This window comes from Alexandromys fortis, unplaced genomic scaffold (assembly GCF_014885135.2).
Source record: "Alexandromys fortis isolate MF-2015 unplaced genomic scaffold, M_Fortis_MF-2015_v1.1 scaffold_78, whole genome shotgun sequence".
Classification (NCBI taxonomy): Eukaryota; Metazoa; Chordata; class Mammalia; order Rodentia; family Cricetidae; genus Alexandromys; species Alexandromys fortis.
Genome location: NW_026067977.1, coordinates 5600702 through 5621354, shown reverse-complemented (window position 1 = coordinate 5621354; position 20653 = coordinate 5600702). Strand labels below are relative to the sequence as shown.

General features: G+C 48.4%; 1 protein-coding gene across 3 annotated transcripts in view; it reads left to right on the top strand.

The window, feature by feature from the left end:
• Positions 1-4860, top strand: part of Lrig2 (leucine rich repeats and immunoglobulin like domains 2) — a 47440-nt gene extending 42580 nt beyond the window's left edge. For all 3 annotated transcript variants that reach the window (XM_050157540.1, XM_050157539.1, XM_050157538.1), the window contains one exon: positions 656-4860. In XM_050157540.1, the coding sequence (XP_050013497.1) occupies positions 656-873 (218 nt within the window). In that variant the 3' untranslated portion in view covers positions 874-4860. The remainder of the gene's footprint in view (positions 1-655) is intronic.
• The last annotated feature ends 15793 nt before the right edge of the window (positions 4861-20653 follow it).

Below are 20653 nucleotides of genomic sequence, written 5' to 3'. Positions count from 1 at the left end.
CACAGAGAAACCCTATCTCGAAAAAAAAAAAAAAAAAAAAAAAAAGAAAAAGAAAAAGAAAATGCCTTACAGGCTTGCCTACAGCCCCACCTTAGGGAGGTATTTTCTTAGTTGAGATTCCCTCCAGTGACTTCAGCCTGTGTCAAGTTGACATGAAACTAGCCAACATAGTTTTTAAAGCAGAAAAGCCACTAAATTAGCAGGTGAAGAAAAGAAGCATGGTATTAGAAACTAGCTTTTTAGTTCTGTTGAATATAAAGGTTTGGTAGTTTGTAGTTCCAGTTTTTATTTTGTTGTTGTTTTTAATGTTGGCATTGTGATCTCAGTATCCTTATTAAGGGTGCTGGGCATCTTTATTTCTTTTGATGATTAGGTTAAAAGGGTATCAGGGGGCTGGGGATAAAGAGCATTTGTTGCTCTTACAGAGAACCTGGGTTCGATTCCTAGCTCTGATGTGGCAGCTCACAACTATCTGTAACTTCAGTTCCAGGAGATCTAGTTCCCTTTTCTGGCCTCTTTGGGTACCAGACACACATGTGATACACAGTCATACATGCAGGCAAAACACCCATACACATTTTTAAAAAACTATACCAAGAAATTAATTTTGAAATTCCTGCTGTCTCTGATGATATTTCTTGTCTCTTGTTCTCAGAAATATTTCAGCGGCCTCTGTGGAACATGAACAGAGAACCAGGCCTGCTTCCCTTTTGCCAACAGCCTGTCCTTGAGTCACCGCAGCTTCCGCGACATGAGGGCCTGGCGGAGAGGGATCCAAACTGCTCCTCACCTGTGTCCTGCCACAAGTTACATGATCACACTTTTGATTTCAGCAGGACTCGGAACATTCAAGACGGTAGTGAGGGCACATGAAGCCCGTCCACGAGGAAGTCTGAGCAGAGACTCAGGTTGGTTCATTTACTACCTCAGAGTTGAGAAGAACCCCCAAAGTCAGCGTTTGCATTACTCTTTGCTTCGAATTATATCTGGCCACACCAAAGTAGCCTGATGTTTGGCCTTACACCTGGCGAAGAAAAGGTAGTGGCTGGCAGAAATGTACTACAGAAATGTGTACCACGCTGAGAGTACACAGCCCCGGCAGAAGACGATGGACAAGTGTCCCTCCAGATGGCCTCACAGTGACATGCCTAGGTATGCACTACCTGTCATGAAGGGTGTCATTGCTGCTTAGCGGCTGGCTTGCCCCAGTCCTCAGAATGGTCGTGAGAAGACATTACTGCTTTGACATTTTACTTTGCCTTCCAAGCAAGGAACAGAGATAACTTCTGAGCTCTCCTGAGTCTGACTGAGACTCTAGAATGGAGGCCGAGACTTTGATATTCAAGGTCTTGGGCTGGAATCCTTTCGCCAACTGGTACCAGAGCAAAGGCTTTTGTATTCTGGAGTTGTTTTTTGTTTTTGTGTGTGTGTTGTATGTTTGTTTTGTCCCTATAACCAGGGATGTCATTGTAAATATATGTACATTTATAAATAATTTTTCTACTCATTGACCTTGTGTGTTGGCTACAGTGTAAATATTTTTGATATGCCCAAATTATATATAATGCCTATCTAGTTACTGTATGGGCAGCAACTTGTCAAGATCATAGACTGCATAACTTAGTTTAGTGAGGTCTACAAACTCTGTTTAAAGCTCTGAGACTTTGTCACGAAGCTCATGTAGAGGACAGGGTACTTTGTGATTGTGTGCTCATAAGCTTGAGCTTGCTTCACTCCTGAAGGTCCGCGCATCCAATCACTCGCCGTCTGTTTACAAGTGCCAGGTGATAATCTTGTTCTCGTAGCATAAATGTCTTGTTCTTCCAGAGCCCGGCAGCCTTGCCACAGCCCTGTGAGCATAGAAGATGGCTTATTTGGGGATTGTCTTCTTTCAGCAAAGTGCTTTGATGACAAGGAAACCAAAGATTGTTCTTTTTTTTATGTTTACTTTGTTTTTAATCTCCACGAATGTAGCAGCATATTAAGAAGGGAAGTGTGCTCTCGGGAGCCAAAAAACTTTATGTAAACAACGAATGTCAACACTAATGCTAACGAAATGTCACATGCTTTCAGCCTGTCCTCTGTGTAATACCAGCCTCCTACTTAAATGGTCATGTTTTCTTCATTTTCATTTTGAACCTTTAAAAAATTATTATAGACCATAATTGGACCATACGCTTTCTTCCTTTTGGACTGTGTTCCAGTTTTATAGTGTTCTGACTAGAAATTAAGAGCCAGCCCCTTCCTGGTGCTGCCCTGGCTAGCCACATCTGACTCTTACTGCGGAAAGAGGCTGTTTACTAGCTGCTCTAAGCCGCTCTCCAGCTCTCCAGGAACCAAAGAAAGAGGATTGTGCTACTTCAGTAAAGAGCCGCCTTTGTCAGCTGTTAGCTAGATCAAGAGTCATGCTGCTTGCTCTGACTTTAGCTGTATTTATTTCCCCAAAACAGGACTAATGGTCTAAGAAATGCTCGGGAGGGAACAGTCTCTGCTTTTAAACAGTGTCAGTAAACAGACTCACGTCTGGATTGAAAAGCTGCCTTCTGTCTCCTGAGCAGCGGTGCTCCAGCACGTGGGCTCCACTCGCTTGTTCTGTGGTCAGAGTTCAGCGTGCTGTCAGCTGTGATCTGTCAGGGTAGAAAGCAGGCCCTGACCCAGTCCTCTAGAAATACTTCATCCAGGACGTCACCTCCAAGCTTCAGCAGTGACCTTTCTGCTGGGGTGTCAGGCTGGTCTCCTAAGGGTTGTGAAATGTTGGACTTCCCTCCCAGATATCCCTGGCTTGTTACATAACTTATTAGGAATCCATCTACAAATGGGACGAGCCTGTCTCTGCTTTAAAAATAACAATAGCTTCTTACATTAGAGAAAGGAATTCCTGAAAAAACTTGCCCATGTTTGACCAAGCAGTGTCTACCCTCCAATAGTGATAAAATTGGCTTCTCCTCAGTGCTTCTTCCAGCTGATGGGTTTCTGCTGGTTGTTACCTTCAGCTGCAGGCTGCTGTCCAGATAGGAAGTATGTGAAATCCAGCCCCGCGAACAGCTGTCTGTAAGACCCCCCTCAGAAGCTTTGCCCAGGCAGTTTTTGGTGAGGTGACTTTCACTCAGCAGGCTGTACGTGGCCCAGTGAAGGGTTGTAAAGGACCAAGAGTTTCGGCTCTGTCAGCCATTCTGTGAAAAGGGGGACACGAGAGAAGTCTATTTACGTACATCTGGTGGTAGAGAGGTATAAAGTACACTTCTCTGGTGATGGACTAACCTGCCTTTTGTGGGGAGGTGTGTGCAGACGTCATTGCTAGCCATGCTGCACAGAGTCCTCCGATGGAGTGGAACACGGGCAAGGTCCCTGTGACGTCTGCCATGTTGTCATTAGCTTGGGAGTTTGTCCTTTGATCTTTATGTTTGGTTTAGTACACTTCAGGATTTTTTTTTTAAACCAAGCCATCCAGCTAAAAGCATGAAATTGTAGCATTATTTTCTCTGAAGAAAAACCCTATACTTCTGACACAGGTGCCATCACTCCAACAAAAAATTTTAGCCTGTGTTGTATTATAGCTCTACTCTGATTTTTAAAAAAAAATACTGCTTTTTTTTATTTTAGCCCCCTGGCTTTGAATTCTCAATCTCCTGCCTCACCCTCCAAATGTGGCAACTATAGGTATGTCTGTCTTGATTATTTTTTGGTTTTGCCCATGGAACCCAACTGGAGTGGAGTTGGTATTGCAGTTTTAGGATGTTTTACCCAAGTGTGTGAGGATAGCCTTTTCTCGTTGGCTATCCACTGACATGCTGCCGGTAAGTGTGGCTGTTTTCCCCTGGTGCTGGGCATTGAGCCTACAACTCTGTGAATGACAAGTTCATGTTCTCCCACTGAGCTCAGACCCCCATATCTGTTCTCTTTTTATGTGAAACTTGGTCTATCTTTGGGCTTTTTCTTTTTTTTCCTTTTGGCAGTCCTGGGGATTGATCTATAGCCTCCTGCATACAAGGCAAGTGGTCTACCTCTGAGCTGCAGCCTCAGCTGAAATGTTTTGCTACAGATTAATGAGTGGTTATAAAAACGATGGGACCGTAAATGGCTGAGCTGAGTTTCTGTTTGGTGCTTTCTGCCAGTCCAATATGGAGGTGTGCTGCCCCTCCCTTTCCACTTTAAACTTTTTGTTTGGAACATGATCTAAAGATACTGCACTTAGCCTAGATTTTCTTGTTCTTGTTCTTTTTTGAACGTTAGTTTGTTGGCAGAAGTACCAAGCTTCTGAATTAGGGATGTATTAGAAACTGCACTTAGAACATCTGAAAACCCAAGACCCGTAGGCTTTGTGAGAAGGTGGGAGGGGAAGGAGAGGTTGGTGTGTGGTGTCCTGGGAACCAAACCCAGGTAAGCACTCTCGCAAGCCCCGTGTGTTTTAAGTTATGATTTGGGTCTCTTCCTTCTCGGTTGAGAATTGTTTCTTTGCAGCACTGGTAACGACCAAGTGGTGGAGTGAGGGTGTAGAACAGCTTGACTTGTCTGCGCCTGGTGTTGGACATGCAGTGAGTTTGTAGCAACTGTGACTGTTTCCAAAGAGAAACTGTTTTTCATACTTCATGTGCCCTTGAAGTATGTCCTGGCTGCTGGAGATGGCTTCTTCGCCCACAAGTGACTTCTGCTTCCTGCTGTCTTCTGTTCTCTTTTCCTGTTAGAGGCTGCCAGCTGAGCAGCCCTCCTGTAAGGCACCTCTAAAGAGATACAAGCCACGTTGTGCAGTGTGGCTGTTTCCCGGTATCGATTATATTTTCTCACATAAGAATGTATATTTTGTAGAGCATGTGTTCGTCCTGTCTACTGTAATGTCAATAAAGCTAAACCGTGAATCTCTTGTCTTGCCTAAAGTATAGGAATGAAGAGTGTGCTCTGTTTGGGCCCTTTTGAGGGGAGTTATTTGGTCAAAAGTGAGGCTCCTTGGTACCCCTATATCCAGGGGCTCTGGGATGTTTGGTCAAAAGAGATCTCAGCCCTCTGACACCCCTATTCCAAGGAGCCTGGGATGAATGGAAGCATCACCCCAGCCCCTGGCATCCATCCTAAGGCCCCTCCACTGGGAGTTGCCTTGGTCCAGACTCCACCTCCAGGAATGCCTGCCAAGCATTGACCCCTCCCCCCTTGCTCAGTTTGTACTTTTTCATGGACAAGTAGCAAGTACAGTCTGGAGCAGTCCGCAACCTTCTGGATGGCTACCTCTCTGACTGTCAGTGCCATGTGGCCACTGGGGGCTTGGTTGTACTCATTTCTCATGGTTCCTTTTAACCCTCTGGTACAGAGCAGTTGAAATCTGAAGACCACACCTCCGTCCAGAAGCCCTGACTAGAAGCAGCAATGCTGCGCAGCCTCTTCTCTGTGTGCCAGCTCCTCCTCTGCTGAGTGCAGGTTACTCTGCTGTGTTTGTAGCCATTGCTCTCTAGAATGGGAAGCCTGTGGTTTGTTACCAGGGAAACTATCACAAGGTAGCTTAAGGGAAAAGAAAATGCATGGGTCAGTCTGCAAAGGAAATGTATTGCCAATATGGATGTCACATAGCTTGTGGAAGTGGCTGAAAGGAGACTGTTGAATTTGTCACCTCGGCTGCATTGTTCAGCCAGTGTTTCTTGACATCTCAGATTTGGAGCTGGAGAGGTTATGACTAAGTGATTAGGAGCACTTGGTCGATGTGGGATTCCCCTCTGTATGCTGTGAATACCTTTGGTTAATAAAGAAACTGTCTTAGGCCACCTGATATGGTGCTGGGAACTGAACTCGGGGCCTCTGCAATCGCACTACCTGCTCTGAGCCGTCATCTCTCCAGCCTCCTCTAAACTGATTCTTTATCCAATCCGTCGAACACCACAGCGGCCTCAGTAGGTACTCATCCAACAGCCCTGCCAGCTGGCTGGATACCTCTTTTGCAGGGAGAGAGTTCAGCCCAGATTGTGTGATTTGCCTAAAGTCACATGCCCCAAAGCTTTCTACTGAAAGAGACTGTACTCTGTCCCAGTCAGAGGGTTTTTGTTATTTTGTTTGTTCTCTTTGTTTTTTTGGTGGGGTCTCATGTGATCCTCTTGCTCCACCTCCAGGGTAGGCACCTGTCACCATGTTCAGTTTTGTCTTGATTTTTTGTTTTGTTTTCAAACAGGGTCTCTCTGTTATGTAGCTCTGGCTGTCCTGGGATTTATTATCTAGACCAGGGTGACATCGAATTCACCTAAATCCACTTGCCTCTGCCTCCGGAGTGCTGAGATTAAAAACATGCATCACCATAGCCAGCTGCCAGTGTTTTATTTTTAATTTACCCCCTCCTGTGTGTGTGTGTGTGTAGGGAGAGGGAGGTGGATGCACGTGGGTGTAGTGTGGTGTACATGTGGCAGTCAGAGGCCACCCGTGGGTGTCAGTCTTCACCTTGTTTGAGGGGAGCTGTCCTGTTCCTGTTTTCTGTTGTACAGGCTGCGCTGGGAGTTCTGTCTCGGCTGCCCATCACCCTGTAGGAGCCCTGGATGACAGAGGTACCACGCCTGGTTTTAGTGAGTTCTGGGGGTCAAACCCAGGTCCTCACACTCGATCAGCAAGCGCTTTTGCCCGCTGAGCCATCTCCCAGCCCTCTCCAGGTCTTTGTACCTTGAAGTGCATCCTAGAGACTTAGCGTTTTTAGATTTCCTGAGGAGAAATGGGAAATCAAGCAGATTGGCTGGTGTGCTGTGGTCTGATCCACCCCAGGGATCGCAGACAGGTAGGCTCACCAGAGAGGAGGAAATTGCCAGAGAGTCAGTGTAGCTAGGAGCAAAAGCCAAGGAAAGGTATTTGGAACATTCAAAAGTATGTGCTTGCTCGGTCTATCTATCTATCTATCTATCTATCTATCTATCTATCTATCTATCTATCATCTATCTATCTATCCATCCATCCATCCATCCATCTATCTATCTATCTATCATCTATCTATCAACACACAGTCTCACCATGTAGCCCTGGTTGGCCTGAAACTTGCTATTGTAGATCAGGCTAGCCTAGAACTCAGATCTGCCCGACTCTGCCTTGTGAGTGCTGAGTGTGCACCCTACCATGCCCAGCTTAGTGAACACTTCTAAACTCCTATTTTATTCTTTTCCGAGGAGAAACCAGATTCAATAGAATCCCATACACAGAGTAACAGCCCGCAGCTCTTGAGGCATTTGAAAGGCTGGATTGTTTAAAGATGTAGCTTCATTACTTTTAGTTGTGTGTTTATGCGTGTGTCAGTGCTTGAGATTAGAGTTCAAAGATGTCAAATCCCCCCGGAGCTGTAGTGACAGTAGTCATAAGCCACCTGATACAAGTGCTGGAAACGGAACTCTGGTCCTCTGCAAGAGCAGAACACGCTCCGACCCACTGACCACCACTCCAGCTCCAAGACCTGAGTAGTTTCAATTTGTCTCTTTTCTAAACGCTCTATCAAAGCCAGTGTGAGTCCCTTAGTCTTGAAAACAAGGGGCACACGGCTGCTGTTGGCAGTGATGGTTTGCCTGTGTAATTTCTCCTTTGGAGCAAGCTCCAGAGACAAGCACAGGAGTGTGTGTCCCCTGCCAGAAACAGCAGGGCAGAGAAGGAACACATTTCTCTTCCAAGAGGAACTGCTGCCACCCAGGCGGCCTTGTTCTACACGTGTCCCTTGGGGGTGGAGGGAGGGGACTCAGGGACTGCACAAGCTGCCCTTACTAAAATGGGACTTTTAAGGTGAAAATTCAAGCATGTGATGTTGAGAACTTTTGACTTTTGGAGAAACACAAAATCATAATAAATTGCAGGTCTGGGGGGAAGCCATGAATCATGTTGGCAGGGATGCTGCTGCCCCGTGGGGCTGTGCCACCAGCACCAGCCTTCTCTGACACCTCTCCTAGTCCTGAGCCACCAGTTTCCCAGTGTTACCCAGAGTGCGACAGACGTCAGTGCCCAGGGAGGTCAGGAGAGGTTTGCGAAGGACCCCACACCTTCAGCCGTGAATGTTTCCAGATTTCTGTCTTTGGGCAGCCTTAATTTAGGGAGGCCTCTCAGCTGCCTCTGTTCATTGCTTTCCTCGGTCCAGGAAAGAATCAGGACTGGTTCGTCACTTTCTTTAAGTCCCCTCGTGTCCGAGTTGTACATAGCGCGGGCCTCGCTAGCAAAATGACTAACAAGAGTGGCGGAAGATTAAGATCAGCAGAGTTTGGGGATTCTTAAAGGCAAGCTATGGTTTTGCTATAGTTCTGGTTAAGAACACAGGCTTGTCAGGCGGTGGTGGTGCACACCTTTAATCCCAGCACTCGGGAGGCAGAGGCAGGTGGATCTCTGTGAGTTCAAGGCTAGCCTGGTCTACAGAGCTAGTTCCAGGACAGCCAGGGCTACACAAAGAATCCCTGAATCCCTGTCTCAAAAAAAGAAAAGAAAAAGAAAAAAAAAATCCAACCAACCAAACAGAACACCCCTCTCCCCTCCCTTGAAAAAAGGCTTGTTTTCTTTCTCAACAAACTTCAATGTGTCCTTCCTTCTGCTTCCTCTGCCTTCCTCTGGTTCTCAGTAAGGGCATCTGGGCAAAGTACAAAATGTTAAGCTTCTAAAGGGCACAATTTGTCATCTATGGTGAGAGTCCCACGCCTAGGCAGACGCTGCCCACTTCCTGTGGAGACAGCCGGCTAGGATACGGCTTCTGGTCAGCTGGGCCCTGCATCTGCCACATGAATTTAAAAGTCAGTGGCAGGCTCCAGTCCGACTACCACCTATTACCCGTTGCAGAAGCTTAAGCCAGTCCCTTGGTTTTGCGGCCCTCGCCCTTCTGATTTGCAGAATGCAAATACGCACGCCTTGCTTCCACGGGACTTGTTATCAGGTGATGTGGATAACAAATGAAGCACTGCGCTCAACAGCGGTCGGTACATCATCGGCTCTCAAAATGCAGTGCACCCTCCTTTCTCCTCCCCCGTCTGAGACGGCTCTGGGTAGAGAATGGGAGAAGGTTGGTTTTCTAGGGCCAGCCCTGGATATTTGGGTTCCTGGGTAAATTTGGCTTGGAAACAAGAAACTTTGAAGAAGTGGAAAGTGCCCTCGAGCCAGGACTCAGTGGGACTGAGATTCTGACTGGCTCTACGCACACTCACACAGTTGTGTGATCTCGGTAAGCCATTGGTGGAACCTGGACCGCACCCTTGATGCTGAGGACTCACGTACGCGTCCTGCGATGCCCCTGGAAGCCCTTTCAGCGCTGGAGTCCTGTAGATCTTCTCAAGCACGGGGAGCTGTTCCCAAGACCGCCTCCAGCGTCTTTTTGTGCCCCCAGTTGTTTTCCAGTTTCCTGACTCCCAGAAAAGACTCTATTAAGGAACAGTGATTACAAATGCATGCTTGGAATTTTAAAGAGGAGGGAGCACTCGGCTGCTCTAAACGGGGTTGAGGGCAACACGTTTTGAGGCTTCTACAAAGTGTCCTGTGTGGCGAGACCGCCAGTGGGCCTTATTCCTGACTGGGGATCCTCTTTGGCCCAGACGTTCCCCTTGTAATTCAGTCCTCATCACTGCCTAGGAACTCCCACAGCGCTCCCTGGCAAACGGAATTGCTTCTCAGAATATTATCTTCAGTACTTAGCATTCTGGCTTCACGCTGGAATGGGAGCTGACATCTTGGAAGATCACAAATGTTCTGGAGCCAGAATGCTGGAGTTCCCATTATGGCCACTTGTACTACAGGCAAATTACTAAATTTCTTTTAACTTTTGTTCTCTTCTCGGCGGGACAGTAATGACAATCCTCACTCCACAAGGTCACTGTGAGCATCATGTGAAATAATTTCAACCAGAAGGAGGCAAACATTAGCATTTTATTTATTTATTTTTGAGACAGGCTCTCTCTCACTAGACAGGCTGGCCTCAGCCTCATTATGTACCCCAGGCTAGCCTTGGACCTTTCCTGCCTCAGCTTGGCTGACAATCATAAGTTACCATACCCAGCTCAGCTTTTGTAAGTCTAATGGCTTTCCATAGCATCCCCCTGACCTCCAGCTCTTACGTTATCTCCGGCTCTCCCATGATGCTCCCTGAGTCTCATTCAGAGCTGAGTATTTCCATAGCATCCGCCCCTCCACGCCGTTCCCCCAGCTCTTCCGTTCTCTCCGCCTCCTCTCCCATGATGCTCTCTGAGTCTCAATCAGGGCTGATCGCTCAGCTGTTGGTTTTCTCAGCACTTCCGCTGGTTACGCATCTCGGCAGTAACCACAGCAATATGAAGCTTCTCTGACCAAGGCTGACAGTAACATTATATCAATATAAGCCTAAATATTGGGCTAATGGGATGGCTTAGCAGGTAAAGGGGCTTGCTGCCAAGCTTGATGACTTGAGTTCAGTCCCCAGGGCCCACATGGTAGGAGAGAACTTATTCCCACATGTTGTTTTCTGACTTTAATGCCCATGCTGTAGCATGTGTGCCCCCACACACAAATAATTCAGTGTAATAATGAGAAACCATACATTTTTGGAAATAAATCCAAGGACTTTTAAGTACATTTAAGCGACTTTCCTCCCAGTACGCTGTGGCCTCCTTAGCTTCTCACTAGATTTAATTCCCTCCTGCGGAACAGGTTCAGATTGGGTCTAGAAGTGGTCAGTTACCCATGGGTCATGCCACGGTTACACCGGTGGGCACATCTTTCTTTTTTATGACCACATTTTTTTCTTTATTAGGATATTGATGGACGTCTAGTTTCGTTCTATTTCCTGGACATTGTGGATAGCCCAGCAGTGAACGAGGACAGGCACGTTGTCTCCGGAACGTGTTGTCACCTAGAGCCTGTCTGGCGTATCCTCAAGAGTGGTATAGTTGGCTCAAGCGTAGTTCTAGTTTCAGGTTTTTTTTTTTTTAATTAAACATTATTTTCTGTGTATGGGTGTTACCTGCCTGTGTGCATGTACCTACCACATGCATGCCTGGTGACTATGGAGGTCAGAAGAGGGTGCTGGATCCCCCGGAATCAAAGTTATGGATGTGTGTGAGCCACCATGTAGGTGCTGGGAACTGCCCACGTCTTCTGCAAGAGCAGCGAGTGCTCTTAACTGCTGAGCCGCCTCTCCTGCCCTCGGTTCAGTGATTCAGCTTTCGTAGGACCCTCCATGCGTCCACAGCGCAGGTTTACTAGCAGTGACGTGGATTCCTCTTTCTCTACATGCTTGCCAGGACTGTCATTGGTTTTTATGGTAATAGCCATTCTGGCTTGCACCGCCATGGTAAGGGTGCTAAACACTTATTTGAGTGTGTATTGGCTGTCTGCATGCCTTCTTTGAGAACTGTCTGTTCAGTTCATTAGCTTGTGTCTGGCTGGATTTTTTTTCCTGGTGTTTAATTTGTGCTGTTCTGTACATACAAGGGACGGCCAGATGTGTAGCTGGCAAAGGCCTTGTTACCATCCTCTAGGCTCTGGTGCTTCTTCCTTTGCCGAACAGAAGCTTCTTAGTTTCCTGTAATTTCACTTGCCAATTGTTGGCACTATTTGCTGTATAGTGGGTGCTCTGTTCGGGAAGTTCTTGCCTGGGCCTGTGTATCTTGAAGTGTTTTTTTTTTTTTTCCCCCCCTAGCACTTTCAAAGCTTCAGGACAGATGTTTGAGTCTTTGATCCACTTGGGGTTGATCTTTGTGCAGGGATAGAGACAGGCTTACTCATTCCCCTAGGTGTGGAAACCATGTTCTCAGCACCCATTGTCACACAGGCTATCTTTCCTCCAGTGTGTGTTTTTGACACCTTTGTCAAATGTTAGCTAACTATGGCTTTTGTGCGCTTATTTCTGGGTCCTTTATCCGATCCCTTTGATCAACAGGCCTGTTTTTGAGTCAATACCTTGTTGTTTTTGTTCCCATGACTTTGTAATATGGTTTGAGACGGGTATTTCTGATACCGGCAGCATCTTCCTCTTTCTGACAAGGACCTGCTTGAAATACCCAGGGTTTTCTGTCTTTGGGAAGCTAAACTGCTGACCTGCCAAAGGAACAAACATAAAAATCTGAAAAATGAAAGGTCGTGTGTGTCTGTCGGTGTGTGCCCCCTCCTCCTCCGCCGCCCTTCTGTTCTTTGCTTGTTTGCTTGTTTAAGAACAAAATCCTCTTTCTCTGTTTGGGCTCCTGAGCCGTTTTTTCTTTATAGTGGACACTCCCTGTTCCCTGGGTCCATCTAACTTATAATTTCTTCAGGCTAAAGTAACTTGGAGCCCATTTTAAACAATCTCCTTAATTTTTGGTGCTTTTGTAGGCCCATCCGGCTACTTGTCAACAGGGTGCGCGGGCATGCTCAGTGCCGGGCAGCTGACTGAGGAAGCTACGACGCACCCCAGGCTCTCTTCCCAAGTTGGTCAGTTTTGGATTTTGCAGTAGGTGGACGAAGAGGCTGGAATCTGAGATGCTGCGGTTCTCCGCACGTGGGCTCTTTAGATCCAGATTTTAGAATTCATGAGAAGAGGTGACAAGACCGCTGTGGTCCCAAGCCAAGGAGAAAGCCTGTCCCGTTGGGAAGCCGCGTCGTTCAGCCCTTGACCATCCCATCATCAAACAGCAGGAGGCAGTGAACAAACATTGAAGTCCTTTCAAAGGGTGCCGTATTTTGCCTTTTTTTGTTCCAAGGCATCTCTTGCTTCCCTGAGTGGAGGCTGCCTTTAGAAAGTTCTACTACACAACGGTTTGAGCGAGAACTGGCCTCCAGGTGGCGCTTCAGCACAGAGAATGGCAGCTGACGGCGCTACCCAGGCCACCATTGCTCAGGACGCCCTTACGTAAGGGGATTCAGGGAAATCCGGCTTCTCGGCTCGCACAATGGAGGAAAGGCCTGGTCTTTGTCGTGGCTCAGACTGTGACTCTAAATCTGTCCGGGGTGGTACAGGGCTCCGAAAGTTCTAGGCCGCTGCCAGGACGAAGCCCAGGGCAGCTCGGCCTGCTGGGAGGGTGAGGCTATAGCTCGGGTTTTGTCCTCCGATGCTGCAGGCCATGCTCTGGGCTCCCAGCCCGTGGCTGAGTGCTCAGCTCGGCCGGGCCAGCGGAGGCCTTCAGGCAGAGCGGACTGCTCCGAGGCTGCAGTCCTTTCCCTTGGCCTTCCGCCTCGTCTCCTCTCTCTCTCACTCTCCTCCCCTCCCCCTCCCTCCACAGCCCATTCTCACCTTATGCTATTTACAAATCGATTTCCAGGTGTGATCTCATTTGCAGCTCCCACTCCCGGGGTAGAGGGACAGATTGGGGCCATCTCTCAGTCCCTAACTCTCTGAAAGACGTCTGAGAAGGTCTCCTTCTGTGCCTTTCACCGCTAGCAAATACTGAGCAACGCGGGCAAATATTGAATTCGACTTTGTGGTTTTCAGAGCTTGGCACCGAGGAGGGCTCGGAACTATCTACAGCATGAAGAAGCATTTACAGATGAAGAGTTGGATGGGGGAGCTGATCGGCGGACTGTTTGCTAGAAGTCAGGGCTTCAGACACCTAGGGCCGGTAGCAAGGCTCCATTAGGCACCAATTACAGCACACGGCTTTTCAGGTAGAAGCACAGTATGTAGGAACATAAAGGACCCGTGCAGATTCGTCTCAGTGCCTGACAACTCATCATGACTCCGGGTTGGGCACTGGGGCGCCTGTCTCTAAGGGGACAGGGAATGAGTGGTATTTTTGAGGCCTCGTTTAAAGCATGATTAGGCACTCTGACCCTACTTATCAAAAGCCTTATGACGTCATTGAGGATGCTCTGGACGGGGAAGTGTACCTGTAGCTTTTATCCTACCCCTTTGGATCAGGGTCCAGCTCTTTGGTTTTTGTTTGGACGTGAATGTTTCAGGCAGTGTGGCCGGGTTCCAGTCCCAGCCCAACCTCCTACTCGCTGTCTGGTCGGCCTTGGGTGGCACAAACGTTTCAGGGGCTAATACCCAGAAAAATGAGTGTTGTGTATGCTTAAGAGTGGAGGTGCTATGGGCTGTGGTGGTGCACACCTTTAATCCCAGCACTCAGGAGGCAGAGACAGGCAGATCTCTGTGAGTTCGAGGCCATCCTGGTCTACAAGAGCTAGTTCCAGGACAGGCTCTAAAGCTACAGAGAAACCTTGTCTTGAAAAACCAAGGAAAAAAAAAAAAGAAAAGAAAAGAATGGAAGTGCTTTATCACTGAGAGGTCCCCGCCCCATGTCTCAGCTGTCCCTCTGTAGTTATTCTGTACTTGAGAGCTGGTTTGGTGCACTCTGGAGTTGGGGGGGGGGGCTCTCATCAAAATTGTGTAGTATTTCCTCAGACCAGCTGCCAGGCTCTCACCTTCTCTATTCAGTTACAGCTTTTTGACAGGGTTTCTCTGTGTAGCCCTGTCTGTTCTGGAATTTGTTCGAGACCAGGCTGGCCTAGAACACTTGGAGATCCGCCTGTCCCTGCCTCTCAAGTGCTGGGATTAAAGGCGTGCGCCTCTACCTCCTGACCCAGTTATAACGTCCTTGTGCTCTAAGGAGCGGAGGAAACACCTTGAAATGTGTTTTGTGTTGTTCTTCTGCAGGGGGAACTGACACCTTCATCTTCAGACTCTCCAGGGGCTCCATTCAGAGTTCAGAGGCTCTCGTCTCTACCCAGAGCTCATGGTATAGCGCGTGGAAGCTGTCCAGTACATAGTCATGACCGACAGGAAGGAAGGGACCTTGCACAGATGACAACACTAATTAGCCCACAAAAGTTTATCTGGACAAGCTCCTAGGGGATGCAAAGCTATCCCTTGAGTCTTCTGACCAAGCGTGGAAATGTGATCAGCTTGGAAGAGAAGGGGGGGGGGTAGGAGAGAAGAAACCATAGCTCCCCTCTATCTGCCTGAGGCATCGTTTTTTTCCATTGCACAGGGCTCCATCTCTCAGGCCAGGTTGAAAACCTTGCCACTATCCTGGGGCACTGAAGGTGGCTCCAGTTGCTGTTTGCCCAGGAGTCATGTTCTGTGGGGGAATTTGTTTCGTAGCCTCTTCGATTGATACCTCTCTTTATGGCTCAAGACCAGCCAGCTCGTTGGGCGTATGTGTAGGCCAGAGGAAGAGAAAAGCAGAGTTGGAGTGACCAGTCTTCAAATGTTACCCCGCTTCCCCAGGGTCTTAGCTCAGGCCGATGGGGACCTTGCAGTGTACTGTAGACGACCTTAAACTGTCCTTCCAGGGCTGGGAGTCCAGGCATGAATCACCACGCTTGGTTACTGTGGTGCCGAGGATCGAACCCAGGATTTTGTGCATGCTACGCAAGCACTCTACCGTCTGAGCCACAATTTTAGCACTCCAGGGTAGTCCTTCTTTTCTTTCTTTTTTTTTTTTTAATAACTTACTTTTATTTTATGTATTGGTGTTTTGTCTGCACGTATGCCTGTGTGAGGGTGTCAGATCCCCTGGAAGGGGAATTACAGACAAGTGTGAGCTGCCATGTGGGTGCTGGGAATTGAACCCTGGTCCTCTGGAAGAGCAGTCAGTTCTCTTCACCACTGACCTATCTCCACAGCACCATCCAGGGTAGTTCTTAATAGAAGCTTTTCTCACTGTAACCGTCTTATTCCAATTCTCAGGCCAAACAAGACTTCTGAAAGAGCCCACCCGCCGTCCAGATTGCCCAGCCGGAAAGGCTCAGAGCAGACAGAATGTAACTGGATGCTCCTCTAGTTTAGGGGACCACAGGGAGGTGAAATTAAAGCTCTTGGAGCTTGCCTAGCAAACACATTCTCCATTAAGCAGCTGGGCCGCTGATGGTAAGCAGGAAGGCATGTCTCAGGCACCCGTGCTCTCTGACTGACGGACATAACCTTCCTGGGAAATCGCGTTTGAGGAGGAGTCTGAGTGTGTGTGTCCCCTGACACCCAGGGGCAAGTGCTCTGACAACCACGTCTGTCCCAGGTGCAGCATGGGGAGCCGCCCCAGGAGTGGTGGATCTGTCCCTGCTCTGGCTGCTGCTGAGAACAGGGGGTTGTTTATTTGGAAGCTGGGAAAATAAACATGGTTGACTGGTCAAGGATGCTCATTTCATTAGCTCACAAAGGGCACTGAGCAGCCGCACAGGAAGGTAGGCTCTGGCTAGTAGAGGAACATTCATGCTCCCGGTCCCTGCATACTTGTCCATATTAAAACACTCAGGTGGCAAAGACTAGTGAGATGCTTGCTCTGGGCTGGGGGTTAAGACCCGGGCAGACCCTAGAAGAGAGAGAGAAGCCATCGGTAAGTAGGTGCAAGGGCAGAGAGAGTTCCCCACCTGAGCTCTGCATCTCACTCAGCACCCCTGACAGGTTGTAGCACCCCTGACGACATTCCTGTAATTGTTTTGCCATGAAAATCAGGCAGTGATGGGGGCTCTAGCAACCCCGAGAGAATCCTGTGAAAAGGATTCAACACAGCTTACTGAGCCCAAAGTGGATTATTTATTATTCATTGGAAGCTATTAACGGTACAGTAAAAAATCACAGTTAAATTTTCATACTAGACAATAGCCCTTATTCACATCTCCTCAAAGTGATGATTGGCCTGAAGGAGGTATAGAAGAGTCACGTCCTGGAGGCTCAAGTTCTGAAAGGCCTTGAATGACAGGAGAGGAGTCTGGTCTTGGTTGGGAGGTAGAGAACTTGTGGGCAGAGGTGATGAAATGAAGGCTGGTTTAGGAAAATCACCGTGGGGACTGTGAAGGAGAGGCTGAAAGCAGGAGAAACTGGAGGTCAGAAGTGGAGTTCTTAGTGCTCTATTGCTGTGAAGAGACACCATGACCATGGCAACTCTTATAAAAAAAAAAAAACATTTAGTTGGGGTGGCTTACATTTTCAGAGATTTAGTCCAGTCTCATCTTGGTGGGACATGGTGGCTTGCAGACAGACATGATGCTGGAGAAGCGGCTGAGTGTCCTACATCTTGGCTTGCAGGCAACAGGAAATGGTCTGAAACACTGGATGCAGCTTGAGCATATACGAGATCTCAAAGTCTGCTTCCATGGTGAAACACTTCCTCCAACAAGACTACACCTGCTCCAAGAAGGCCACACCTCCTAATAGTGCCACTTCTTTTGGGGGTCGTTTTCAAACCACCACAAAGAGTAAGGAACTGTTGTGTGGTCCAAGTAAGAGCTATTAACAGGACTGGGGATGTAGCACAGTGGGTAGAATGCTTCCTAGCATGTGTGAAGCCCTGGGTTCATCTCCTAGTGATGCTTAAATCCATGCATGGGGTGGCACAAGTACTAGGTAATCCCAGCACTAGGGAGGTAGAGGCAGGAGGATCAGAAGATTTAGCTATGTAGGGAGCTCAAGGTCCATGTAAGTTATTCAAAACACTTAAAATATATCAAAGAAGATAAATGAACCTAAGAGATATTAACAGCGTCATTGAGGGCAGTTACAATAGAAACAGAAAAAAAAGGACTCACAGTCAAGAGGTACTTGCCAGTGTCTTCAAGAGCTTTCAGGCCATTGAAACGGGGACTCTGGGGATAGGTACCAGCTTTCTCCACAGCATTTAGAACAAAAGCTGCAGAGAGGGAGGCCAATTGCTGAACTGAGGTGTCTGAGGAGGTAGTGAGAGCCGCTTCTTACCATGCTGGGAATGATTAAGCGTAGAAGAGCCACCCAGGACATGAGCGGGCCCTTCGCAGGCAAGTGGCCATCCATCCTCCCTGGACCGCAAGGCAGACTCTCAAAGCTGCTCTCTGCTGGATGAGAACATCATCGTTTTTCTTAGAAGTCTGAATATTGAAGGCGGCCATGGAGCATTTCTCGTCAGTGGCTTTCAAACCGGACCTAACAGGGTTTAGTGGATGAATGGCAGCTACGCATCCATGAGGTGTGGGGTTCAGTCCCCAGCACCCAACACACACCGCATCCCTCCCATACATACAGCACCTGAACACCACACCACAAACCTCTGGGGAGCTTGACGAGATGCTGATGTTCCAGAGAACCGGATTTGAGCAGGGAACCCACGTTTTGTGGTATCTGGAGGTGTTCAGAAGGCAGGACTAAGTCTAGGTATCATTTATTTATTTTTATATTTATTTATTTATTTTTTGGTTTTTCGAGACAGGGTTTCTCTGTAGCTTTTGGTGCCTGTCCTGGAACTAGCTCTTGTAGACCAGGCTGGCCTCGAGCTCCCAGAGATCCGCCTGCCTCTGCCTCCTTTAATCCCACCATGAGTGCTGGGATTAAAGGCGTGCGCCGCCGCCGCCACCACCACCGGGCTCTAGGTATCCTTTTAACTCCTGACTTTATTTCACAAGTGAACAAGCTGAGGGCCAGAGAGGAATGCGGTCTGACTTCAGGTCACACTGACAAAGGTCTCAGGAGTGGAGCTTGGGTCAGAACCTCATGCTTAAGGCTCTTCAGACACACCACAAGCCAATGCCTGGTTCCATGCTTGGGTCTAGGTTGAAGGGCACATGGTAGCAAAAAGGCTTGGAACTGTCCTTAATCCCAGGGGCTATAGCATTACAAACAACATTTTACAGGTGAGCTGGCTAGTTTTGTCAAACTGGTCACAAACTTGAGTTACCTGGGAAGAGGGGCCCTCAGCTCAGGAATTGCCTCCATCAGATTAGCATATAGGGAAGTCTGTAGGGCATTTTCTTTGATTAATGATTGATGTGGTCAAGCCCAGGCCTTTGTGGGTGGTACCACCCCTGGGCATATGGTCCAGATTATATTAGAAGGCCACAGCCTGCAAGCCAGTAAGCAGCACCTCTCCATGGTCCCAGCTTCAGTTCCTGCCTCCAGCTTCGGCCTTGGCTTCCCTCAAAGGTGGATTGTGGAAACCAAGGCCTAGGAATGATATAGGTGAATTTTATGGTAATTCTATTTTTAATTTTTCTATGGAGGCTCTGAACTGATTTCCACAATGGCTGTTTTAATTTGCACTCCCACCGGCAGCAAATAAAGTTCCTCTTTCCCCCCACATTCTCACCAATACTGGCTGTCAGACTTCTTTTCATTTATTTTTCAGATTTATTCTTATCTTGTGTGTATGGGTATTTTGCCTAAGTGTATGTATGTGTACCTCATGTGTGGCTGGCTTCCCTAGAGGTCAAAAGAGGGCAGCAGATCCCCTGGAACTGTAGTTACAGGTGGCTGTGAGCCACCTTGTGGGTGTTGGGACGGAAACCCAGGTTCCCTTCAAGAGCTGTCAGGTGCTCTCAATCAGTGAACCCTCTCTCCAGGGCCTGTGGTCAACTTTACATGACAAAACAGGGAATAGCAAAGAGACTGTTTTCAGATTGGCTTTAGGGAAAAGGAGTTCTAGTTTCCACGGCTTCCCCAGGAGGAAATGAAGGGCAAGAGGCAAGAGGGCCGGAGAAAGTCAGGGCGAAACGCCACCGGAAGGAGTCTGAGTCCCGGTGGCAACCCAAGCAGTGACCCTGGGAGAAACGCCAACTGCTCACTGCCACAGCTGGCCTGGAACAATCCAGCATCTGGGAGGAAGGTCACTTGGGCGAACCTTAGGTTTCTATCCTCCCCCACCCCCACAGGGCCAGGGCCAGGGCCAGGAAGAGAAACAAAGGAGCACTTCCGGTCACCACAGAAGGGAAGCTTCACACACTGGGCGGTTTCCTCAGAAGGGAAATGACCTGAGGTGGAGGCTGGAGCAATGCTGGACAGCCTGAAAGACATCTGCTCCCGCAGGGCCTCCTGAGGAGGAGGACCCACAGTTGGGGTGAGGGGCAGGAGGCTGCTGCTCCTGAAATCAGGACCCTGCGTCTCTAGCTGCAAGAGATCTCTGTCCCTTGCAGCCACAAGAGATCTCTGTCCCTTGCAGCCACGGGCCTCCTTCAGGGATTGCATATAAAGGCCACAGTGAAGGAGGCAGGGACCAGGAGGAGGACTGTTTGACAGGGCCTTTTAGCTAAAGCATGCTGTTTTCAACCCCCTTTCCCGGAGTTGCTTTGAAGTGGAATGAAGGTTGGAAGAGCCCCGCGCAGCCGCCTCTAAAGCGCAAAGGATTATTATTTTCCCCAACAGGCTCTTGCAATCAAAGACAGGAGCAAAAACTCGATAATAAACGAACAAACAAACAGCTGTTTTCTCAAAGGCTTTACCATCCCAGGTTCCCATTTGGCCTAAGTTTCGGCGGTGTTCTCTCTACTCGGCAGCCCAGCCAGTTGGGCGGGTGGGCGTCTGTGGGAGGTAGGAGGGAGAGGATAGTGCTTTGAAGTAGAATTAGGTCAAAGCTGGTGCTTAAACAGTGTGGAGATGGTGGAGATCTGCGGTTCCTTTCCCTGTCTCCTGGAAGAAGCGCTGGAGAAGCTGTAGCTGGAGAAGCTGTAGGAGGGAGGGAGACGGGCCAGACATGCCAGATGTTTCCCCTGCTCGCTGGTTTCTGCACAGCAGGCCCTTGGAGGTAAGGGAGATTGCCCTGTGCTGTTTTTAGCTGAGGGGGGAAGTCGGTGCTCCTTCTACTGTTGCATCTTCTCCCAACAGACTCCAGGGACCAGGCTTGTTCATGACGTCTTGTCAGTGTTCAGGAAAAACATGGAAACATTCCCGGTTGGCGGTTGGCGTTTGAGCACCTGAAGTTCAAATGGAGCTTAGAGAGGGTGGAGGGAAGGGCTGGTTTCTGCAGGTTAACTCCAGACACTTCTCCTGGAGGAGGGAGCTATGGCATAAAAAGTCACAAGTTTGTCCTATTGGACACACTTGAGATTATATACATAC